The 22,790-nt window shown below is 41.5% G+C and overlaps 1 protein-coding gene across 1 annotated transcript; it reads left to right on the top strand.

Annotated features, from left to right (window-relative positions):
* The first annotated feature begins 20,098 nt into the window (after positions 1-20,098).
* On the top strand, positions 20,099-22,373 carry LOC123134904 (uncharacterized). Its single transcript, XM_044554053.1, has 2 exons — positions 20,099-21,817; positions 21,956-22,373. Exons 1-2 carry the CDS (start codon positions 20,114-20,116, stop codon positions 22,238-22,240), a joined length of 1,989 nt encoding a protein of 662 aa, XP_044409988.1. The 5' UTR covers positions 20,099-20,113; the 3' UTR covers positions 22,241-22,373.
* The last annotated feature ends 417 nt before the right edge of the window (positions 22,374-22,790 follow it).

Genomic DNA, 22,790 nt, shown 5'->3' with positions numbered 1-22,790 from the left:
ATTTTTCTTAGCACATGATCATCAGTATCAAGTAGGACCTAAACACCCTTAAGGTAAAATAGCATAAAACAATATAGACCCTGACTCTCCATTATGAAGAATGGCGATCATCCTGTCTCCAATTCTTGCCCTTCGCTGCTTTTTGCTTCCAAGAAGCTCCTTACGACTGTCCATACATTTTTTCCATTCTTTGATTGTCATGTCTCCACTTCTTTTAGAAACCCGGTATGGACAGTTGAGATTCGTAGAAAGACCTGGTTGTATGTTCAAAACATGAAGGGTACCGTGCGTATACATCAGATGAGGCACACAATCATTCAGGATTATCTATTGAAAAACATAGTAATAACTTCGTAGTTAGCAATGATGTACTAGTTTTAGAAGTGTGCAAAAAGATGCACGGATGTCTTTTTATTCTACATAGTAAAAAATCTTACCATGGTATCTCCATGGTAGTTACCGTAGTTCAACACGTGCACTAGTGGCACGTATTGACCATAATATTGAGGAGTTTGATTGTAGATATTGTAATTCTCAAGATCAGTACAAAATGCGACCAGATGATTTTTCTCCTGATAAGTTAATTCGGAGCCTTCGGTGTAGTAGGTTCTGTCTACCATCTTCCGCACATTCTTTGAAGAATGAAAATAAGTTGTCAATGGAAATAAGTTGTCAACTATTTTGAAATAAACAATATAAATTACTTAATAACTATGTTAAGCTCACATGGAGGGAGAATTGGAGGTGTATCCACAAGGACGCAAGTCGAAGGTCTCTCTTGCTCGATTGTAGCATCACCAAGATCCATGGTGACAAGCATACCCTCATCAAAACCATACATCTTGCAAAGTGCTTCCCAATTTTTGCAACCAAAATGGGTTACATTCTGAGCATTGTACAGCTTTACTTGAAAATCCACACCATGATGGGTACTTAGGATAATTTTTTTGGTTTCCATACTTTCATGGTCTTCAAAACCCATCCTCTCCAAGACATAGCGTCTTGCAAAGCATGGGATAAGCTAGTAGAATTGGAAAAGATGAAAAATACATGTTAAAATAGTTGAAGTCGTGCTTAATTATGAAAAAAACTATTATCGTCGTTGCGTACCGTATGAACATCGAAGGTTTCCTCGAGCTTAATGCTGAAGCGCCGATCTTCGTCGAGCTCAATGAACCTGTCGCACATACCTCGGTCGTTGTGGCACCAGTCGCACTCCCCCGGGCGGTTTTTGTCGTCCGAGTACGACATTTCCGGCCTATGTTCATAATTCAAATATTAAACTAGATCATTATTATTAATCACGGGTTGACTATCGGTTATGTACGTAGCTCCTCCTTTCATTTCCGAGTGCATTATTACACCAAATTGTCTAGCACACGGGAATGAAGGAGAACTTATCCAATATTAGCATTCAATAAGCAAAACCAAATCATAAAATAAGCAAAATCAAATCATAAAATAAAGTAGTATTCAAATTAGCATGCATTCAATAATTATAAGCAAAAGTACATCATCTCTTGGTGTTCGTACATCGTCGAATATTATCACTAATATAGCATCACTAATACAACTAGAACCGTAGCGCCCGACGGGTATCGTCGCGGGTGGTGGACACCCAAAGATAAGGAACCATCACAGGATCATAGCTTCAGTGAGACTCCTAAAGAACCTGCCAGGTATTGTCGAACCTGCCCTCCAATGCAACCATGTAGCGACGGACGTGCTCGTCCTCCTCGCTGACACGGTGACGTACCACCTCCACGGTGTCCGGAAGCCTCAGCACCGTCACTGGCCCACGTGACCGCCACCAAACAAGGATCGGGTCAACAACGGGCTGCCTCCTCACCAACCTACGTCCCCCGGAAGGTAGCACCTCCTAATACAAGCCCGGCGGAGCCCAGTCCCGAACATGGCCCTGATCAAGCAGGCCTCCACCGCCGAGTCGATGACGACGAGGATGCGGGATAGGCATCGCCAACGTCGATGCGGGAACTACTTCTATATATAGTTAAATAAAGTAGTTTTATTAATTAAATCAACTATCTAGTTCAACTACTAAGCACTTACTATAAATAAATAAAGTAGTACTTACTAAAAACAAAGTACCACTTACTATAAATAAATAAAGTAGCACTTACTATAAATAAATAAAGTAGCACTTACTACAAACTACTTCTATATATAGTAAAATAAATTAGTTTATTAAATCAACTAGCTAGTTCAACTATATATGAAGCACTTACTATAAATAAAATAAAATAGTACTTACTAAAAATAAACTAGTATTTTTCTAACTAATTATATTAAACACTTTCTCTTCTTATTTTTTTTCCTTTTTCTAAATACTATGAAAAAAATCATTAAAATTCTATGAACAAAATTAATTACACAATCTAAATATCACCAAAAAAATCTATTAACAATAATATCACCAAACATGCATATTCAACAATAATATCACCAAAACAAAATTATTAACAGAAAAAAATCTAACACAACATGAACAAATTAATTACACAATCTAAATTAACATACTATGAACTACATATCTAAATTACTACACATCTAATCTAACAAAAAAATCTATGAACTACAAAAAAATCTAAAAAAATCTAACAAAAATCATAAAAGGTTGCTCACGGTGACGATGACGGCGACGGTGACGGCGAGGTGCTGCACGGGGCGGCGACGGCGTCGGGGTGGCGCGGGCCAGGGCGGCGATGTCGGGGCGGCAGGGCGGGGCGGTGCGGCGACGGCGACGGGGCGGGGCGGGGCGGCGACGGCGTCGGGGCGGGGCAGCGACGGCGAGGTGGCGGCAGGGGACAGCGCGCGGCGTCGGGAGAGGAGGAGGAGAGATCGAAGTGGGGATGCGGTTTAAAAATTTTCCTAAGTGCTATTTATATAGCAAAGGCTTTGGTCCCGGTTCGTGGCACAAACCGGGACCAATGCCCCCTTTAGTCCCGGTTGGTGGCACCAACCGAGACCAAAGGCCTCTTTTCAGTAGCCCAAAGGACGGGAAACAAAGACCTTTGGTCCCGGTTGGTGCCACCACCCGGGACTAAAGAGGGGCATTGGTCCCGGTTGGAGCCACCAACCGGGACTAAAGGGGGCATTGGTCCCGGTTTGTGCCATGAACCGGGACCAATGGACCTGTCTAATTACTTATTTATTTCCTGCAGCTGTTTTTTAGTTGATTCTTTCTGCAACTGTTTTTTTAGTCCCACCTCGCCAAGCGAGAGGCACTTGCAGCTGTTTATAAGCCCTGAGTGTAGAGACGATGAAGAAAAGGCTCAATGCTCACCTGCACGTTGGTTCGCTTCAAGCCTTGAGGAATAGGGTAGACTGCACGGAGCTTGTGCAGTGCAGTTTACACTATTCCAAAAGGTTTGAAGCGAATTAACGAGCATTGCGCCTCTTTTTTATTTTTAATGACTTATTACCACTCAGAAATAAATGGAAAAAATTAAATATAGCCGAAAAGAAAAAAAGCTATATAAAAAACTACTCAGAAATAAATAGAAGAAAAAAATAGTTATGATTAATTTTACTAAAAAAATGAGCATAGATGCTTATTTTTAATGACTTATTACCACACAGAAATAAATAGAAAAAAAATACAGCAGAAAAGAAAAAACTATATAAAAAACTACTTAGAAATAAATAGAAGAAAAAATAGTTGTGATTAACTTTACTAAAAAAATGAGCATAGATGCTTATTTTTAATGACTTATTACCACTCAGAAATAAATAGAAAAAAACAAATATAGCAGAAAAGAAAAAAAAAATATAAAACTACTCAGAAATAAATAGAAGAAAAAATAGTTGTGATTAACTTTACTAAAAAATAAGCATAGATGCTTATTTTTAATGACTTATTACCACTCAGAAATAAATAGAAAAAAACAAATAAAGCAGAAAAGAAAAAAAAAACTATATAAAAAACTACTCAGAAATAAATAGAAGAAAAATAGTTGTGATTAACTTTACTAAAAAATGAGCATAGATGCTTATTTTTAATGACTTATTACCACACAGAAATAAATAGAAAAATATAAATATAGCAAAAAAGAAAAAAAACTATATAAAAAACTACTCAGAAATAAATAGAAGAAAAAATATCTGTGATTAACTTTACTAAAAAAATGAGCATAGATGCTTATTTTTAATGACTTATTACCACTCAGAAATATTTATAAAAAAAGATATAGAAGAAAAGAAAAAAAACTATATAAAAAACTACTCAGAAATAAATAGAAGAAAAAATAGTTGTGATTAACTTTACTAAAAAAATGAGCATAGATGCTTATTTTTAATGACTTATTACCACTTAGAAATAAATAGAAAAAAATAAATATAGCAAAAAAGAAAAAAGACTATATAAAAAACTACTCAGAAATAAATAGAAGAAAAAATAGTTGTGATTAACTTTACTAAAAAAATGAGCATAGATGCTTATTTTTAATGACTTATTACCACTCAGAAATAAATAGAAAAAAAATAAATATAGCAGAAAAGAAAATCATATATATAAAAAACTACTCAGAAATAAATAGAAGAAAAAATAGTTATGATTAACCTTACTAAAAAAATGAGCATAGATGCGCTTATAGAGAAAATTCAACCTAAATTCATAATAAATTTCTACTAACTTCAGAGAAATTCAGTATGAATTTAGGTCAAATTCCCTGTATAAGGGCATCTATTTTCATTTTCAGAGGAGCTCAACAAGGTAGAGAGGGAGGGGCTTATAAACCGGTGTGAGCCCCCTTCGGTTGGCAAGGTGGGACTAAACTCTGGCCGCAACGAGGACCAACCCTTTAGTCCCAGTTTGTGGTATGAACCGGGACTAATGGGCGGCCTTTGGTCCCAGTTCATGCCTCCAACCGGGACCAATGGTGGTGGGCCAGGAGCGAGGCCCATTGGTCCCGGTTTGTCCCACCAACCGGGACCAAAAGGTCCAGACGAACCGGGACCAATGGCCCACGTGGCCCGACCGGCCCCCGGGGCTCACGAACCGGGTCCAATGCCCCTATTGGTCCTGGTTCTGGATTGAACCGGGACTAATGGGCTGACCTTGCCTGGACCATTGCCCCCTTTTCTACTAGTGCACTATTTATTTCCCAGGAAATACGGGCACTGTACAGCGGCCTCTACTAAAAATACGGTCGCTCGGTGCTGATCACGACGAGCATAGATGGATGTGATAACGGCCTGCAGGTAGCTCGGCCACCAAATTGCATTTCCGATATAGCGCACTCTAATAAAGTTTTGCTTACATGAAATGTAGTTAATGAAGAGAGGTGTTTAGAGTAACATACTCTCTCCGTTTTTATTTACTTTGCATGTTAGAGTTGATTGAAGTCAAACTCCGTAAAGTTTTATCAAGTCTATAGAAAAGAATATAAATATTTACCATGAAAAATATGTATGATGTGAAAGTACATTCAATAATAAATTTAACCGTATTGATTTGTTATTGTACATGTTAATATTTTTGTTTATAAACTTTGTCAAAGTTTACAGAACTTGACTTTAACCAAAGCTAATATGCGGAGTAAATAAAAATGAGGTAGTAATATGTTATTGTAACATAGCATTTTCCGAGAAAGGATGAGTCTACAAGCTAATAAATGAAGCCACCTATGACACTACTACTATGTTACTTTGCACTATAGAAGTAGTAACTTAGATAGTGTTATATGCATGACACTAGTACAAGCTACTCCCCACTATGGCCAGCCTCAGATTACCCATAGTGGGAGTAACATAGGTGGTAACATCACACATATCTAGGCAAAATAAATGATGTGGCAAGTAACTAATGAAGAAAAAAGAGTCATGTGATAACATAGCTAGTTACTAGTAGGATGAGTAACATCACACATATCAATGCAAGATGAGTCTATATCCTAATAAATGAAGTGTTGCATGACACCACTATAAAGGTAGTAATATAGACTAGTAAAATATGCATGTTACTAGTCTAAGTTACTTCCCACTGTGACTAGTCTCAAAACTAAAGGGGGTCTGCTGTTCCGATGCCCAAACTTTTTTGTAGCGTCAAACGATTCTTCACTCGAGACCAATGACGTTTGGTGGGAGCTGCGCTATGTCTAGCAAGTAAATTCACAAGAAATGCAATATCAGGTCTTGTGCAATTTGCAAGATACATAAGCGCTCCAACGTCACTGAGGTATGGAACTTCAGGTCCCAACACCTCTTCTCCATCACCCCTTGGTCTGAACGGATCTTTCTCCACGTCTAGAGATCGGACCACAATGGGAGTTTTAGATGGATAGGATTTGTCCATATTGAATTTCTCCAATATTTTCTGGATATAAGCAGATTGGTGTACCATGATTCCCGAGGGAAGGTGCTCAAGTTGAATACCTAAGCAAAATTTGGTTTTACCCAAATCCTTCATCTTAAATTCCATCTTTAGATGATTGCATGCTTCATCAATGTCTGGTGTGTTGCCAATGATGTTGAGATCATCAACGTACACAAAAATGATGCAAAATCATGTAGAGGACTTCTTGATGAAGACACATGGGCAATCAACACTATTGGAGTAACCATTTTTGAAGAAGGAACTCACTGAGTCGGTTGTACCACATCCGTCCCAACTGCCTTAAGCCATATATATAATGACTTATTTTGCACTTTTGTTTAGGACAGAGATTCCGTTAGGAACCTTCATATATATGTCTGAATCTAGTGACCCGTAAAGATATGCGATCAAGACGTCCATCAATTGCATAGATAGACGATTTTGCACTGCCAAGGATATAAGATATCAAAAAGTGGAGAATATGTTTCAGTGAAATCAATGCTGGTTTTCTGTGTGAAACCTTGTGCTAGCAAGATATAAAGCAAGACTTGTAACACAAGGCTTCATCTTACCACCTCATTGTAGTCTTACGGAAACGAAAACAAAATAAAACCTTGTGCTACATGTAATGCTTTATGTCTTGTACCAACTCATTGTTCTCATTCCGTTTTCGGAGGAAAACCCATTTGAATCCCGTAGGGAAAACATTGGGAGGTGTAGGGATGGCTTTAGTGAATACCTTTATTTTTTTAAGCGAGGCAATTTCTGCTTGGATTGCATCCTTCCATTTAGGCCAGTCGGAGCGCTTTTGGCACTCAACGATAGATCTTGGATCATGATCAGTGAGAAGGGTATCTGCAATCTTTTCAGCAAAATATATGTCGACAGTAGTAGACTTACAGTCAAATAATTCTCTAGAATCAACATAGCTAATGGAAATTTCCTAAACCCCTAGTGACTCTTCGTGATTTCCCAATACGATTGAGTCTGGGTGTTCCGAAGTCCCAGCCAGTTTGTGCACACTGGAGCTGGGCTATGGAGGTTGCCCTTCCACTGGGTGTATACTACCCATTAGGTGTTTGTCAATGTTGAGTTGACCTGCATTTACTGACTCCGAGGTTTTTCTCCTCGGTTTCTTTTGCTACTTGCTAGAAGCATGTTCCAGGTCAGAGGCCGTACTACTCCCCCTCTTTTTAGGAATAGGGAGTTGAGTGGTTTTTATTGGTACCTCCACTCTTTCTGGCGCGTTTCTGGCCGGATTTAAGGATTTTGTAACACCTTTCAGATCAGTAAATGAATTGGGTAGATTATTTGCAAGATGTTGCAAATTAATGATCTTCCAAACTTGAAGTTCGATCTCTTGGGTACGTGGATCAGAGGATGAAATGGCATGAGCATTCGAATCAATTTTTGGGCATTCTTTCTTGTACTTGAAATCTCCCCCTAATGCCAGAAAAATTTCCTCATTAAATATGCAATCAGCATGACGTAATGTGAATAGATCCCTAGTTAGGGGTTCCAGGTACTTGATAATCGACGACGATTTGTACCCACATAGATCCCCAACTTCCTGTGTGGGCTCATAGATATCCATTGTGGTGGTGAGATCGGGATGTATGCAACACATCCGAACTTACGCAGATGGGAAATGCCAGGAGGATTTCCACATACCAATTCCAGAGGGGAGGAACCGTGATATGTAGTCGGCCTCAATTGTATCAAGTCAGCAGCATGTAAAACAGAGTGACCCCAACAAGAGGTTGGCAAGATGCAATTCGTCAAGAAAGGTCTTGCGATGAGTTTGATCCTCTTAATCAATGATTTGGCCAAACCATTTTTGTATGGACATATGGAACAGAGTGCTGAACTTCCATCCTCAAAGCCATGCAATAATCATTGAAAGCTTGTGAGGAGAATTCTGCAACATTGTCCATTCGAATTGATTTAATTCGACTATCAGGATAATGAGCTTGCAACTTAATGACTTGCCTCATTATCTTAGCAAATGCATGGTTCCGTGTGGATAGAAGGCACACGTGTGGCCATCGTGTAGATGCGTCAGTCAGAACCATGAAATACCTGAAAGGTCCAAATAATGGTTGAATGGGACCAAAAATGTCTCCTTGAATACGTTCAAGGAACTGAAGTGGTTCAACTTGTATTTTGAGGTGCAAGGGCCTCAAAAGTAGCTTTCCCGTGGCACAAGATGTGCACACAAAATCTAAAGATTGGGGAAATACCGACGTAGTTCAAGCGGCATCAGGTCACCCCTAGCATAGCATATTGCCATGTCATGCATCGTGCTGCATTTGTTTGCCTTGTATTTATTGTTTCTTCCCCCTCTTCTCTCGGTAGACCCCGAGACCGATGCTGACACCACCGTGTATAACTACGCCGCAGATGTTCAGCCACTTGTTGCAGAGCTTCCAGGCAAGCAAAACCTCCTTGATCATTCCTATATCACCCATTCTTTCTCTCTCATGCGTGCATTAGATTTTTCTATTGTTATTCGATAGCTCATATTCTGATGCATAGCTTGTTTCTGTAACCTGCTATTGTTACTTTACCTGTTATCCTATATGCTTAGTATAGGTTGGTTAGTGATCCATCATTGGCCCGCACCCTTGTCTGTGTTGCCATGCTTTGCTTCTGGATGTTTCGATCAATGTGATAGATGTGCAGAGACCGAACACACACCATCACCCCCTTAGTTGTATGACTCTGCAGAGCTACTATCGAGTGCCAAGGGTGATGCCTCGTATCCCACTTACCATGATATCTCTATAGTGCAACACATCGAGTGTGGTTAACCGAGGGTGATTCCTCACTAACCACTCCCGATGATGTCTCTGTCGTGCAACTCTTCAACCATGAACCTACCGAGGGTGATTCCTGCAAGTTCATCTTGACATTTTACCTCAAGTGTGAACCCTTGGAGGGTGATTCCTCCAAGGTCACCTTGACGGTCACATCGAGTAGAAATCCATGGAGGGTGATTCCTCGGATTTCCCCCTTGATGTTATGGACACATGATTACCATGTCTTTACCTCAGTCCCTTGTTGAAGTCGGGTCGACCTCGAGGGGTACCCGTGAGAGATGTGAAGCCGGGTTGACCATGAGGGTACCCGCAAGATAATTACGTGTCACGATCGGGCAGGTAGACCGCCCAGGAGAGGGATGGGCCTGACCCTTGCCGTAAGTCCGCGAGACGGGGTAACAAGATCACTAATCGTCTCTGCGAGCTCCCAATGCACTAGCGTTTTGGATATGTGATCTGAGTAGGCCTCTGGCCTTTTCGCACTAACCACGACGCGGGAATAAGTATTGGCACTCGGCATCGTATGATTCTTCTGAAAGCTCTACAGACGTCATAGTTGAACGGCACGCACCCGGGTGGTCCGCGTAAGCACCTGCTTTGTATAAAGAGGTAGCCAGGACTAATCTCGGCCGTCCTCGCAACATGCAGGAATGCTTAGGGTGATTGGCCCACGACCCCTTCGCACTTAGGATTTTAGACTAGTGTGCTGACATCTTTGTTGAGCCTAGGTAGGATCACGGCGTGTCGATCAGCCGAGGCCGGGCATGACCTGAAAGTGTGTATGGCCTGACTTAATCGAGCGTGTTGGGTAAGTTGGTGCACCCTTACAGGGAATTTTATCTATTTGAATAGCCGCGTCCATAGTAACGGACATTCAGAGTTGTATCTCGATCTACTACAACTAGAACTGGATACTTGAGACACTAATTGGATATGATGGCTCCAGGATCGCTTCCTCGTGGGGTTGACGAGGAAAGGTCTCTGGGATTTGCTATTATATATGCAAGATGCTAGTCTTTGATAGGCTAGGCCTTCCCCTTCATTCTGGCATTTCTGCTGTACAGTCCACAGATACAGCCCCTTCCCTTTGATACTGATGCATACTTAGCATAGATCTGATGTACGTCTTGCGAGTATTTTGGATGAGTACTCATGGTTGCTTTGCTACCTTTTCCCCTTTACAGGATTGTTGTGATCAGATGACAGAGCCCAGGAGCCAGTTGATCCTGCTGACGACTACTACTACCCCGATGGAGCCTACTACTACGTGGAGACCACCGACGACCAGGAGTAGGTAGGAGGCTCCCAGGAAGAAGGCATGCGCCTTTTGAATCTAGTTATCATTGTTTTGCTAGCCTTCTTAAGGCAAACTTGTTTACTTATGTCCGTAGTCAGATGTTGTTGCTTCCGCTGACTTCTGTATTCGAGCCTTCATGGCCCTGGCTTATAATATAAAGCTTTATGATTGAATTTGTGTCTTAGAGTTGTGTTGTGGTATCTTCCCGCGAGTCTCCGATCTTGATGGCGTGCATTTGCGTGTATGATTAGTGCACGATTGAGTCGGGGGCGTCACACACCGCCGCGCCCAGCTCCGTCCCATGTCGTTGCCGCCCCGTGATACATCTCCAACGTATCTATAATTTTTTATTGTTCCATGCTATTATATTACCCCTTTTGGATGTTTATGGGCTTTATTTTACACATTTATATCATTTTTGGGACTAACCTACTAACCGGAGGCCCAGCCTGCATTGCTGTTTTTTTTGCCTATTTCAGTATTTCGAAGAAAAGGAATCTCAAACGGAGTCCAAACGGAATGAAACCTTTGGGAGCGTGATTTTTGGAACGAACGTGATCCAGAGGACTTGGAGTGCAAGACAAGAAGCAGCTGAGGCGGCCACGAGAGGGTAGGGCGCGCCCACCCCTATAGGGCGCGTCCCCCTGTCTCATGGGCCCCTCGGGCGGCCACCGACGTACTTCTTCCTCCTATATAAGCCTACGTACCGAGAAAACATCCAGGGAGCACCCGAAACACAATTTCCACTACCGTAACCTTCTGTATCCGCGAGATCCCATCTTGGAGCCTTCGCCGGTGCTCCACCGGAGGGGGAATCTACCATGGAGGGCTTCTACATCAACACCATAGCCCTACCGATGAGTTATGAGTAGTTTACCACAGACCTTCGGGTCCATAGTTATTAGCAAGATGGCTTCTTCTCTCTTTTTGGATCTCAATACAATGTTCTCCCCCTCTCTTGTGGAGATCTATTCGATGTAAACTCTTTTTGCGGTGTGTTTGTCGAGATCCGATGAATTGTGGGTTTATGATCAAGTTTATCTATGAGAAATATTTGAATCTCCTTTGAATTATTTTATGTATGATTGAGTTATCTTTGGAAGTCTCTTCGAATTATCAGTTTGGTTTGGCCTACTAGATTGATCTTTCTTGCCATGGGAGAAGTGCTTAACTTTGGGTTCAATCTTGCGGTGTGCTTACCCAGTGACAGAAAGGGTTGCAAGGCACATATGTATTGTTGCCATCGAGGATAAAAAGATGGGGTTTATATCATATTGCATGAGTTTATCCCTCTACATCATGTCATCTTGCTTAATGTGTTACTCTGTTCTTTGTGAACTTAATACTCTAGATGCAGGTAGGAGTCGGTCGATGTGTGGAGTAATAGTAGTAGATGCAGGCAGGAGTCGGTCTACTTGTTGCGGATGTGATGCCTATATACATGATCATGCCTAGATAATCTCATAACTATTCGCTTTTCTATCAATTGCTTGACAATAATTTGTTCACCCACTGTAATACTTATGCTATCTTGAGAGAAGCCTCTAGTGAAACCTATGGCCCCCGGGTCTATCTTTTATCTTATTTGCTTTCAATCTACTTTTATTTGCATCTTTACTTTTTGCATATATATTATAAAATACCAAAAATATATTTATCTTATCATACTATCTCTATCAGATCTCACTTTCGCAAGTGGTCATGAAGGGATTAACAACCCCTTTATTGCGTTGGTTGCGAGTTATTTGTTTGTTTATGTAGGTGCGTGGGACTTTTGAGGAGCCTCCTACTGGATTGATACCTTGGTTCTCAAAAACTGAGGGAAATACTTACGCTACTATTGCTACATCACCCTTTCCTCTTCAAGAAAAACCAACGCAATCTCAAGACGTAGCAAGAAGGATTTCTGGCACCGTTGCCGGGGAGGTCTTCGCTCAAGTCAAGACATACCAAGTACCCATCACAAACCCATCTCCCTCGCATTTACATTATTTGCCATTTGCCTCTCATTTTCCTCTCCCCCACTTCACCCTTGCCGTTTTATTTTCCCTCTCTTTCCCAATCTCTCTCTTTTGCTTGCCTTTTTCTGTTTGCTTGTGTGCCTATTTGTCCGTATGGCTTTGCCTAAGAGTACCGACCTCCTTCTTACAAGGATGGATGAGATTGAATCAAATATTAGAAGCTTTATTAATTTGCAATTTGAGCATAATAATTTCTTTAGAAAAGAGCTTAAAGAACAAAAAGGGGTTTTGAGTTTTATGAATAAGGAGCTTGATGATATGGATAAAGAATTTTATGGTGTGAACTCTCAAATTACCCGGCTTGAAAATGCTATAGCCAAAATTTCTGATAAGCATGCCACCTTAGTCAATAAGATGGCTGCCAAACCAGAAAAGTTAGATGAAAATAATGATGAGGATCTTAAAGTTATTGATGTGTCTCCTATTAGATCTTTGTTTTGCAATATGAATCTTGATAATAATGGGACTGGATATGAGTCAACTTTAATTAGAAGGCGTCCCAAGAATTCGGAGTTTTTAGATCTTGATACTAAATTTGGTAAAAGTGGGATTGGAGAGGTCATGACTCTAAATAGTATTGAACCCACTATCTCGGATGTCAAGGAATTTGATTATGATAATTGTTCTTTAGAAGGTTGTATTTCCTTGTTGCAATCCGTTGTTAATTCTCCTCATGCTTATAGTCAAAATAAAGCTTTTACCAAACATATCGTTGATGCTTTGATGCAATCTTATGATGAAAAACTTAATCTGGAATCTTCTATACCTAGAAAACTTAATGATGAGTGGGAACCTACTATAAAAATTAGAATTAAAGATCATGAGTGTTTTGCTTTGTGTGATTTAGGTGCTAGTGTTTCCACGATTCCGAAAACTTTATGTGATATTCTAGGTTTCCATGATCTTGATGATTGCTCTTTAAATTTGCACCTTGCGGATTCCACCATTAAAAAGCCAATGGAAAGGATCAACGATGTTCTCATTGTTGCAAATATAAATTTGGTGCCCGTAGATTTTATCGTTCTTGATATAGATTGCAATCTTTCTTGCCCTATTATTCTTGGTAGACCTTTCCTTAGAATGATTGGTGCGATTATTGATATGAAGGAAGGGAATATTAGATTCCAATTTCCATTAAAGAAAGGCATGGAGCACTTTCCAAGAAAAAAAGTCAAATTACCTTATGAATCTATCATGCGAGCTACGTATGAATCAATGCCAAAGATGGCACTACTTAGATCTATCTTCTCTTTTATGCCTAGCTAGGGGCATTAAACGATAGCGCTAGTTGGGAGGCAACCCAATTTTTCTTTGTGTTTTTTGTTTTTGTTCCTGTTTAGTAATAAACTTTGCATCTACTTTATGTTTAGATGTGCTTTTATCTTTTAATTAGTGTTTGTGCCAAGTAGACCTATAGGATAACCTATGATAATAGTTGATTTAATTCTGCTGAAAAATAGAAACTTTGCGCTCACGAGAAAAATTCAATAAATCAAAGAAACGTGCTTTTGCATTGATCCTTTTTTCTGCTGATCAATAAAACAATTGTCCAGTACTTCCTATTTTGGTAGGATTTGTAGAGTTCCATAAGTTTGCGGTAGTTACAGATTGCTACAGACTGTTCTGTTTTTGACAGATTCTGTTTTTCGTGTGTTGTTTGCTTATTTTGATGCATCTATGGCTAGTATGTAAGCGTATGAACAATAGAGAACTTGGAATACAGTAGGTTTAACACCAAAATAAATAAATAATGAGTTCATTACAGTACCTTATGTGGTGGTTTTATTTTCTTTCACTAACGGAGCTTATAAGATTTCCTGTTGAGTTTTGTGTTGTGAAGTTTTCAAGTTTTGGGTAAAGCTTTTATGGACTATGGAATAAGGAGTGGCAAGAGCCTAAGCTTCGGGATTCCCTTGGCACCCCAATATATTCAAGAATAGCCAAAATCCTAAGCTTGGGGATGCCCCGGGAAGGCATCCCCTCTTTCGTCTTCGTTCATTGGTAACTTTACTTGGAGCTATATTTTTATTTGCCACATGATATGTGTTTTGCTTGGAGCGTCGTGTATTATATTAGTCTTTGCTTTTTAGTTTATCACAATCATCCTTGCTGTGCACACCTTTTGGGAGAATCCTATTTGATTAGAATTTATTAGAATTTGCTATGTGCTTCACTTATACCTTTTGAGCTTGATAGTTTTTGCTCTAGTGCTTCACTTATATCTTTTAGAGCGCGGTGGTGGCTTGATTTTATAGAAATTTTTAGTCTCTCATGCTTCACTTATATTATTTTGAGAGTATTTTAGAACAGCATGGTATTTTCTATGGTTATAAATTGGTCCTAGAATGGTAGGCATCCAAGTTGGGTATAATAAAAATTATCATAAGAAGTGAACTGGATGCTATGATCAATTTGATGCTTGATAATTGTTTTGAGATATGGAGGTAGTGATATTAAAGTCATGCTAGTTGGGTGATTATGAATTTAAAGAATGCTTGTGTTGAAGTTACCAAGTCCCATAGCATGCATGTATGGTTAAAGTTGTGTAACAAATTTGAAACATGAAGTGTACCTGGCTTGTGCATCCTTATGAGTAGCGGTCGGGGACGAGCGATGGTCTTTTCCTACCAATCTATCCCCCTAGGAGCATGCGCGTAATTCTTGATTTTTGATGACTTCTAAATTTTTGCAATAAGTATATGAGTTCTTTTGACTAATGTTGAGTCCATGGATTATACACACTTTTACCTTTCCACCATTGCTAGCCTCTTCGGTACCGTGCATTGCCCTTTCTCACCTTCAGAGTTGGTGCAAACTTCGCCAGTGCATCCAAACCCCGTGATACGATACGCCCTATCACACATAAACCTCCTTATATCTTCCTCAAAACAGCCATCATACCTACATATTATGGCATTTCCATAGCCATTCCGAGATATATGGCCATGCAACTTTCCACCGTTCCGTTCATCATTATCATGACATACTTTACTTTTGTCATATTGCCATTGCATGATCATGTAGTTGACATCGTATTTGTGGCAAAGCCACCATGCATAATTTTTTATACATGTCACTCTTGATTCATTGCACCATCCCGGTACACCGCCGGAGGCATTCATATAGAGTCATATCTTGTTCTAGTTTCGAGTTGAAATTCATATGTTGTAATCAATGAAAGTGTGATGATCATCATTATTAGAGCATTTCCCAAAAACAAAAAAAGAAAGGCCAAAAAGAAAAAAAAAGAAAAAGGAAAAAAATAAAAAGAAAAAAAAGAAAATAAATAAAAAGGGCAATGTTACTATCTTTTTTTCCACACTAGTGCTTCAAAGTAGCACCTTGTTCTTCATGTAGTGAGTCTCATATATTGTGCTTCAAAGTAGCACCATGTTTTTCATATAGTGAGTCTCACAGGTTGTCTTTTTCATACTAGTGGGAATTTTTCATTATAGAACTTGGCTTGCATATTCCTACGATGGGCTTCCTCAAATGCCCTAGGTCTTCGTGAGCAAGCAAGTTGGATGAACACCCACTAGTTTCCTTTTGTTGAGCATTCATTTATAGCTCTAGTGCATTAGTTGCATGGCAATCCCTACTCCTCATGTTGACATCAATTGATGGGCATCTCCATAGCTCGTTGATTATCCTCGTCAATGTGAGACTTTTTTTGTCTTCTCCACACAATCCCCATCATCATATTCTATTCCATCCATAGTGCTATATCCATGGCTCACGCCATGTATTGCGTGAAGGTTGAAAAAGTTTGAGATTATTTAAGTATGAAACAATTGCTTGGCTTGTCATCAGGGGTATAGAAGTTGGGAACATCTTTTTGTGACGAAAATGAAGCATAGCCTAACTATATGATTTTGTATGGATGAACTTTCTTTTGCCATGTTATTTTGAGAAGACATGATTGCTTTGATTAGTATGCTTGAAGTATTACTATTTCTTTTATCAATATGAACTTTTATTTTGGATCATTTGGATCTGAACATTCATGCCACAATAAAGAAAATTACATTGAGAATTATGCTAGGTAGCATTCCACATCAAAAATTCTGTTTTTATCATTTACCTACTCGAGGACGAGCAGGAATTAAGCTTCGGGATGCTTGATACGTCTCCAACGTATCTATAATTTTTTATTGTTCCATGCTATTATATTACCCCTTTTGGATGTTTATGGGCTTTATTTTACACATTTATATCATTTTTGGGACTAACCTACTAACCGGAGGCCCAGCCCGTATTGCTGTTTTTTTTGCCTATTTCAGTATTTCGAAGAAAAGGAATATCAAACGGAGTCCAAATGGAATGAAACCTTCGGGAGCGTGATTTTTGGAACGAACGTGATATAGAGGACATGGAGTGCAAGCCAAGAAGCAGCCGAGGCGGCCATGAGAGGGTAGGGCGCGCCCACCCCTATAGGGCGCCCCTGTCTCGTGGGCCCTTTGGGCGGCCACTGACGTACTTCTTCCTCCTATATAAGCCTACGTACCCCGAAAACATCCAGGAAGCACCCGAAACACAATTTCCGCCGCCGTAACCTCCTGTATCCGCGAGATCCCATCTTGGAGCCTTCGTCGGCGCTCCGCCGGAGGGGGAATCGACCACGGAGGGCTTCTACATCAACACCATAGCCCTTTCGATGAGTTGTGAGTAGTTTACCACAGACCTTCGGGTCCATAGTTATTAGTAAGATGGCTTCTTCTCTCTTTTTGGATCTCAATACAATGTTCTCCCCCTCTCTTGTGGAGATCTATTCGATGTAAACTCTTTTTGCGGTGTGTTTGTCGAGATCCGATGAATTGTGGGTTTATGATCAAGTTTATATATGAGAAATATTTGAATCTCCTCTAAATTCTTTTATGGATGATTGAGTTATCTTTGCAAGTCTCTCTGAATTATCAGTTTGGTTTGGCCTACTAGATTGATCTTTCTTTCAATGGGAGAAGTACTTAGCGTTAGGTTCAATCCTGCAGTGTCCTTTCCCAGTGACAGCAGGGGCAGCAAGGCACGTATTGTATTGTTGCCATCGAGGATAAAAAGATGGGGTTTATATCATATTGCATGAGTTTATCCCTCTACATCATGTCATCTTTCTTAATGCGTTACTCTGTTCTTATGAACTTAATACTCTAGATGCATGCTGGATAGCGGTCGATGTGTGGAGTAACAGTAGTAGATGCATCCAGGAGTCGGTCTACTTGTCACGAACGTGATGCCTATATACATGATCATGCCTAGATAATCTCATAATTATTCACTTTTCTGTCAATTGCTCGATAGTAATTTGTTCACCCACCGTAATACTTATGCTATCTTGAGAGAAGCCACTAGTGAAACCTATGGCCCCCGGGTCTATCTCTTATCATATAAGTTTTCTATCTACTTTTATTTGCGTCTTTACTTTTCCAATCTATATTATAAAATACCAAAAATATATTTATCTTATCATATTATCTCTATCAGATCTCACTTTCGCAAGTGGTCGTGAAGGGATTGACAACCGCTTTATTGTGTTGGTTGCGAGTTCTTTGTTTGTTTGTGTAGGTGCGTGGGACTTTTGAGGAGCCTCCTACTGGATTGATACCTTGGTTCTCAAAAACTGAGGGAAATACTTACGCTACTATTGCTGCATCACCCTTTCCTCTTCAAGGAAAACCAACGCGAGCTCAAGACGTAGCACCCCGTGCCGTCACTGCCTACTCCGCACCGCTCTATTGCCGCCCCGACCCCGCCTCTCTCAGGACGCCGCCCCGACCATGCTCCGCCTTTGTTTTTTTTCATGGCACAGAAGAAGACCCCGAGGAGCAAGACGGGGGTTCTTCGGCGTGAGGGCGAAGCCCTCCGGGAAGTTCAGAGTCGAGTTCTCCCACGTCGGCCGTCGCTTTTGGCTCGGCACGTACCCTTCCGTCCAGTGGCGGAACTAGCCAACTGGCCCAGGGTGGGCCAATAGTGCAATTGTACATGTAATTTTATGTTTCCCTTTTATTTTTTTAGCTTTTTTCCTATGGTATAAAGCCCATTTTCCAATCTCAGGGTGGGCCATGGCTCACCCTGTCCACCCTCTACCTCCGCCACTGCTTCCGTCCACAAGGTCGCGCGTGCCTACGACGTGGCGGTATGGTGTGCCGGAAAGCTGAGGCTTGACTTGAACTTCCTGGAGATCAAGACCTAGGTGGCTGCAGAGATGCTCGTGCCGCAGGGCATCTAGATGGAGGAGATTCCGGCGAAGAAGGCGAAGAAGAAGCCGGCGGTTGTCATCGGTCCCGGCAAGATCGACGAGGCGGCGATGGCGAGGTTTGCGCGGGAGCATCCGGGGTATGTCCAGGCCGAGCATGAGTTCTTCTGGTAGCATGACGCCGAGGAGAAGAAGAAGAAGGAGGTGAAGATGGAGGACGAGGCCGGCCCCTCGACGGTGATCCCCATCAAGTCGGAGGAGGAGGGGTGCGACGACCTGGACAAGGACGAGTGCTGGGAGCAGTTCGACAGCTCCGGCGATGATGAGTAGTTTCATCTAGTAGTAGTTGAATTATGTATGAAGTTTTTATGTTTGAACTATGTTGAATTTTATGTTTGAACTTTGTTGAAATGAAGTAGTAGTTTTGGTAGTTTTCAGGATTTTACATCTCTACTTTGCATCTCCTGTTGGAGTTGCTCTTTTACATCTCCAATTCGCATCTTCTGTTGGAGTTGACACTTCTTTTAAGATGCAAAAAAAAACACTTTTTTAAGATGTAAATTTTTACATCTCCAAAATTTGCATTTTTTATTGGAGATGCTCTTAGATTGTACTAACGAATGGATTATGCCTGGTTGTGGTTGGCTTTCTTTTGCTATGCATGGGTCCCGGTCCCTACCTGGTTAATTCCTTGCTTTGATGCTGGAGCAAAGTAAAGAACAAAGATGGAACTGTCGCCATGGCTCTCTGCTTCTTCCTATTTTTTCTCCTTTTTTTTCTTTGAATAAAGCAAAGGTGCTTGGCTGCCGTCACAGCGAGATTGTCTTTGCTTAATAATACTTTAGTGCTTCTATATTGTAGTCGTTCCTAGGTTGTCTATGGATTTGGACGTAAATTTTATTATTTTCTGTGCTTGTTATACTGTCATGGTTGAAAATGAATAGATTGGAAATCTTTTCGTAAAAAATGGCTAGCGTTGTATGAAAATCATGAAAAAGAAAGGGACCGGATTCTGAGCAACGTATTACTCCTGAAGGGAAGCCGAATGCTGTACTTGCCTTGACGACATAACGTTCGTAGTATGCAGCCCTGCCAGTGCCAACTACCCACAATTCCACATGCACGTATGCGTTCCGGCCCATCCACTGCCTCCTGCTCAACTAGCGCTTCCGAGTTGCCGGCCGGTGATTAAGATGGCGGAGCTGGCCTAAGTAAGAGCTATCTTCCTTCCCCGTTCCGCCTGGACGCGACCCTTCGCGGTGTCTTCGTCATCTCCCGGCGCTGCCCGACCACCCGCCTCCGCACGCGGTGCTGCTCAGGTGAGATCTCTCTCTCTCTCTCCGAAACTCTTTTTTTGCGCTCGTGCAAGCAGATGATGCATACGTAAAGGTAAAATGCTTACTAAGATGGATTCCTTCAGAATTTGAGGGGCGCGATCGAGCAAGCAAATAAATGGCTGGTGGTGGGATCGTGCAGCTGTGGGCCAACTCGGGGATCCGAATCGTGGTCCTCCTCAGCTTCACATTTCAAGTTTTCCTCTTCTTCTTCGGTGGGATCCGTCGGCAGCGGAGAGCTGCCTCCCCTCTGCTGTCTGCCCTCCTGTGGTTGGTGTACCTTCTTGCTGACTCCACGGCGATCTATGCCCTTGGCCACCTGTCTTACTCCAGTCCGCACAAGCTCGCGGCCTTCTGGGCGCCGCTCCTGTTGGTGCATTTGGGTGGTCCGGACAGCATCACCGCCTACACCATTGACGACAGCCGGCTCTGGCTTCGGCACCTGCTCACTCTTGTCGTGCAGACACTGGGAGCTGCCTATGTCCTCTACAAGTATGTTACCAGTGCTGGGAGGTTGCTTCTGTCAGCCTCTGTCTTGATGTTCGCCGTCGGTGTCCTCAAGTATGGCGAGAGGACATGGGCGCTGAGATGTGGCAGCTTGGATGGCATCAAAAGCAGAATCAGATACAAGAATGTTCCAGGTTACAAATATTTTGATACGGTGAAGAACAATTTGCTCAATCAGAAAGATGATAATGACGAGGAACTTCTAATTTTAGCTCATTCCCTACTTGGACAATGCATGAAATGCTTTGCCGGTTCCTATGTTTGGCTTGTGGACTGTCCTCCTTGGGTATATCCTCTGGAAGAAGATGACCCCGACCTATACAAGTTTGTTGAGATGCAGTTATCCCTCATGTATGATATCATGTACACAAAGGCTTGGGTGATCCACACATGGTACGGTTACTGCACCCGTGTCTTTTCTCTTGTCGCAACAATAGTCACCATACTGCTCTTCTCATTCAGCAACAAAAATGGTTATAGTAGGGTTGATGTTCGTATCACCTATTTTTTGTTAGCTGGGGCTGTGGCCTTGGAGATCATATCAGTGCTGACAACCATAGGGTCGATATGGATGTGTGCTTGGCTGTGCAGCCTCAAAAGGACCCGTCTGCTTGTAAATGTGCTAAAATTCCTTCGCCGTCTTGTTCGATCAGCAAGCAAGAGAAGGCAGTGGATCTCCATTGGGCAGTATAATCTGTTTCACTTTTGCACTCGTGACAAGAATGAGCTAGGCAGCAAAGCAGCAAAGAAGATGGGGCTCGACAAATGGTGGACAAGTATACATTTCGTGTGCACCGCAGACATCTCGGAAACAAGTCTTCCGGTGCTGCTTCTGGAAACCAAGACCAAATTAGACCCTGAGTACTCAAGAGGCATACAAATACTGGAGAGGAGCGGATTAGGCAAGGAGCAAGCTGGATGGAGTCACTGGAGTTTGAGTTTGAACCTTGACTTTGGAAAGAGCCTCCTCATCTGGCACCTTGCAACTGATGTCTACCTTACTAGATCCAAGGAGGTTGGACATCAAGAAAATCTAGCTAAAACAGTCAAGATGTTGTCCAATTACATGATGTTCCTGCTAGTGACCAAGCCCGACATGCTACCTGGCTATATTGATGAAACCTGGCTTGAGCGCACCCGCGACTCCTTGGAGGACCGGTCTGAGGACCAAGAAAATACAAAATCGCCCAAGAAATGGTGGGGCATGTTGAAGAAACAATTCCGCAACGATGGACCCAATGGTTCCAGGATCCAACAGATAAAGCAGCTTGCTTCACATTTTCATAGCAGGTTCCTCAGTGATCACGAGGGAAAGGTATGGTCATTAACTTTATTCTACTCAGATTCTAATATGTTTGGTAAAATTTAAAGTTGTACCAACTTCATTTTTTAAAATATTTTAACCGCTCACATATAACTGTTTATTTGGCCTTTATATGTTTGATTGTTTTAGTGGGAGTACGCCCCCCCTGAAAACGAAGAAGCAGGTCCACAAAAACACTATTGGGCTGCTGATGTGCATGCAACAGAACTTGCAGCGGAGTTTCTCCATTTGGAATCGAGGGTACCCAACTTGTTGCAAGTAATTATTCAGGTGTGGCTGGAAATGTTGTTCTATGCTGCCGGGCGCTGCGGCCCGGAATCCCATGCTCGTCAGCTCAGCAGGGGCGGCGAATTCCTTACGATTGTGTGGCTTCTCACTCAACACTTCAATCCCGACTATCTAGATAATGTTTGATGCTGCCGGCTTCGAGCAGGGGTCTCATCCCGACCATCTAATTGATGTTGCCGGCCGGCTTCGAATGAAGGTCTCATCCCACCAAACATCATGTCGCTGAAGTACTAAGAAAGAGTATAAGGAATCGCCTCATTCATCTGATGGACTGTAATAAGATCGGTGCTGGATTATGCATTGTTTAGAATCCAGATTGTATACATTTGTTACTTACCTTGTCGTGTATGTTGAAATTATGCCCTAGAGGTAATAATATTATATTATTATATTTTCATATTCATAATTAAGAGTTTATATTCTATTCTCTAGCTACTATGATTCTGAAATGTGTGATTCAGTGGAAAACTCATATACACGTGTGAAATGATAAGCGGTGAAATTAGGTTCTAGTCTTGTCTCTAAGACTGGCTCAAGTATTGCTGTTGATCACGTTTTTTGGATCTTAAGATATCATTAAGTGTAATGATAGTCATTAAACAACATTGAGAGTAGTTAGAAGAACGATCATATTGAATCGACCCAAACTTGTTTATTATACTTCGAGATAATATCG

Source organism: Triticum aestivum, chromosome 6B, assembly GCF_018294505.1.
Source record: "Triticum aestivum cultivar Chinese Spring chromosome 6B, IWGSC CS RefSeq v2.1, whole genome shotgun sequence".
Lineage (NCBI taxonomy): Eukaryota > Viridiplantae > Streptophyta > Magnoliopsida > Poales > Poaceae > Triticum > Triticum aestivum.
Note: the sequence above shows the minus strand (reverse complement) of the source record. Positions and strands in the feature narration are given on the sequence as shown.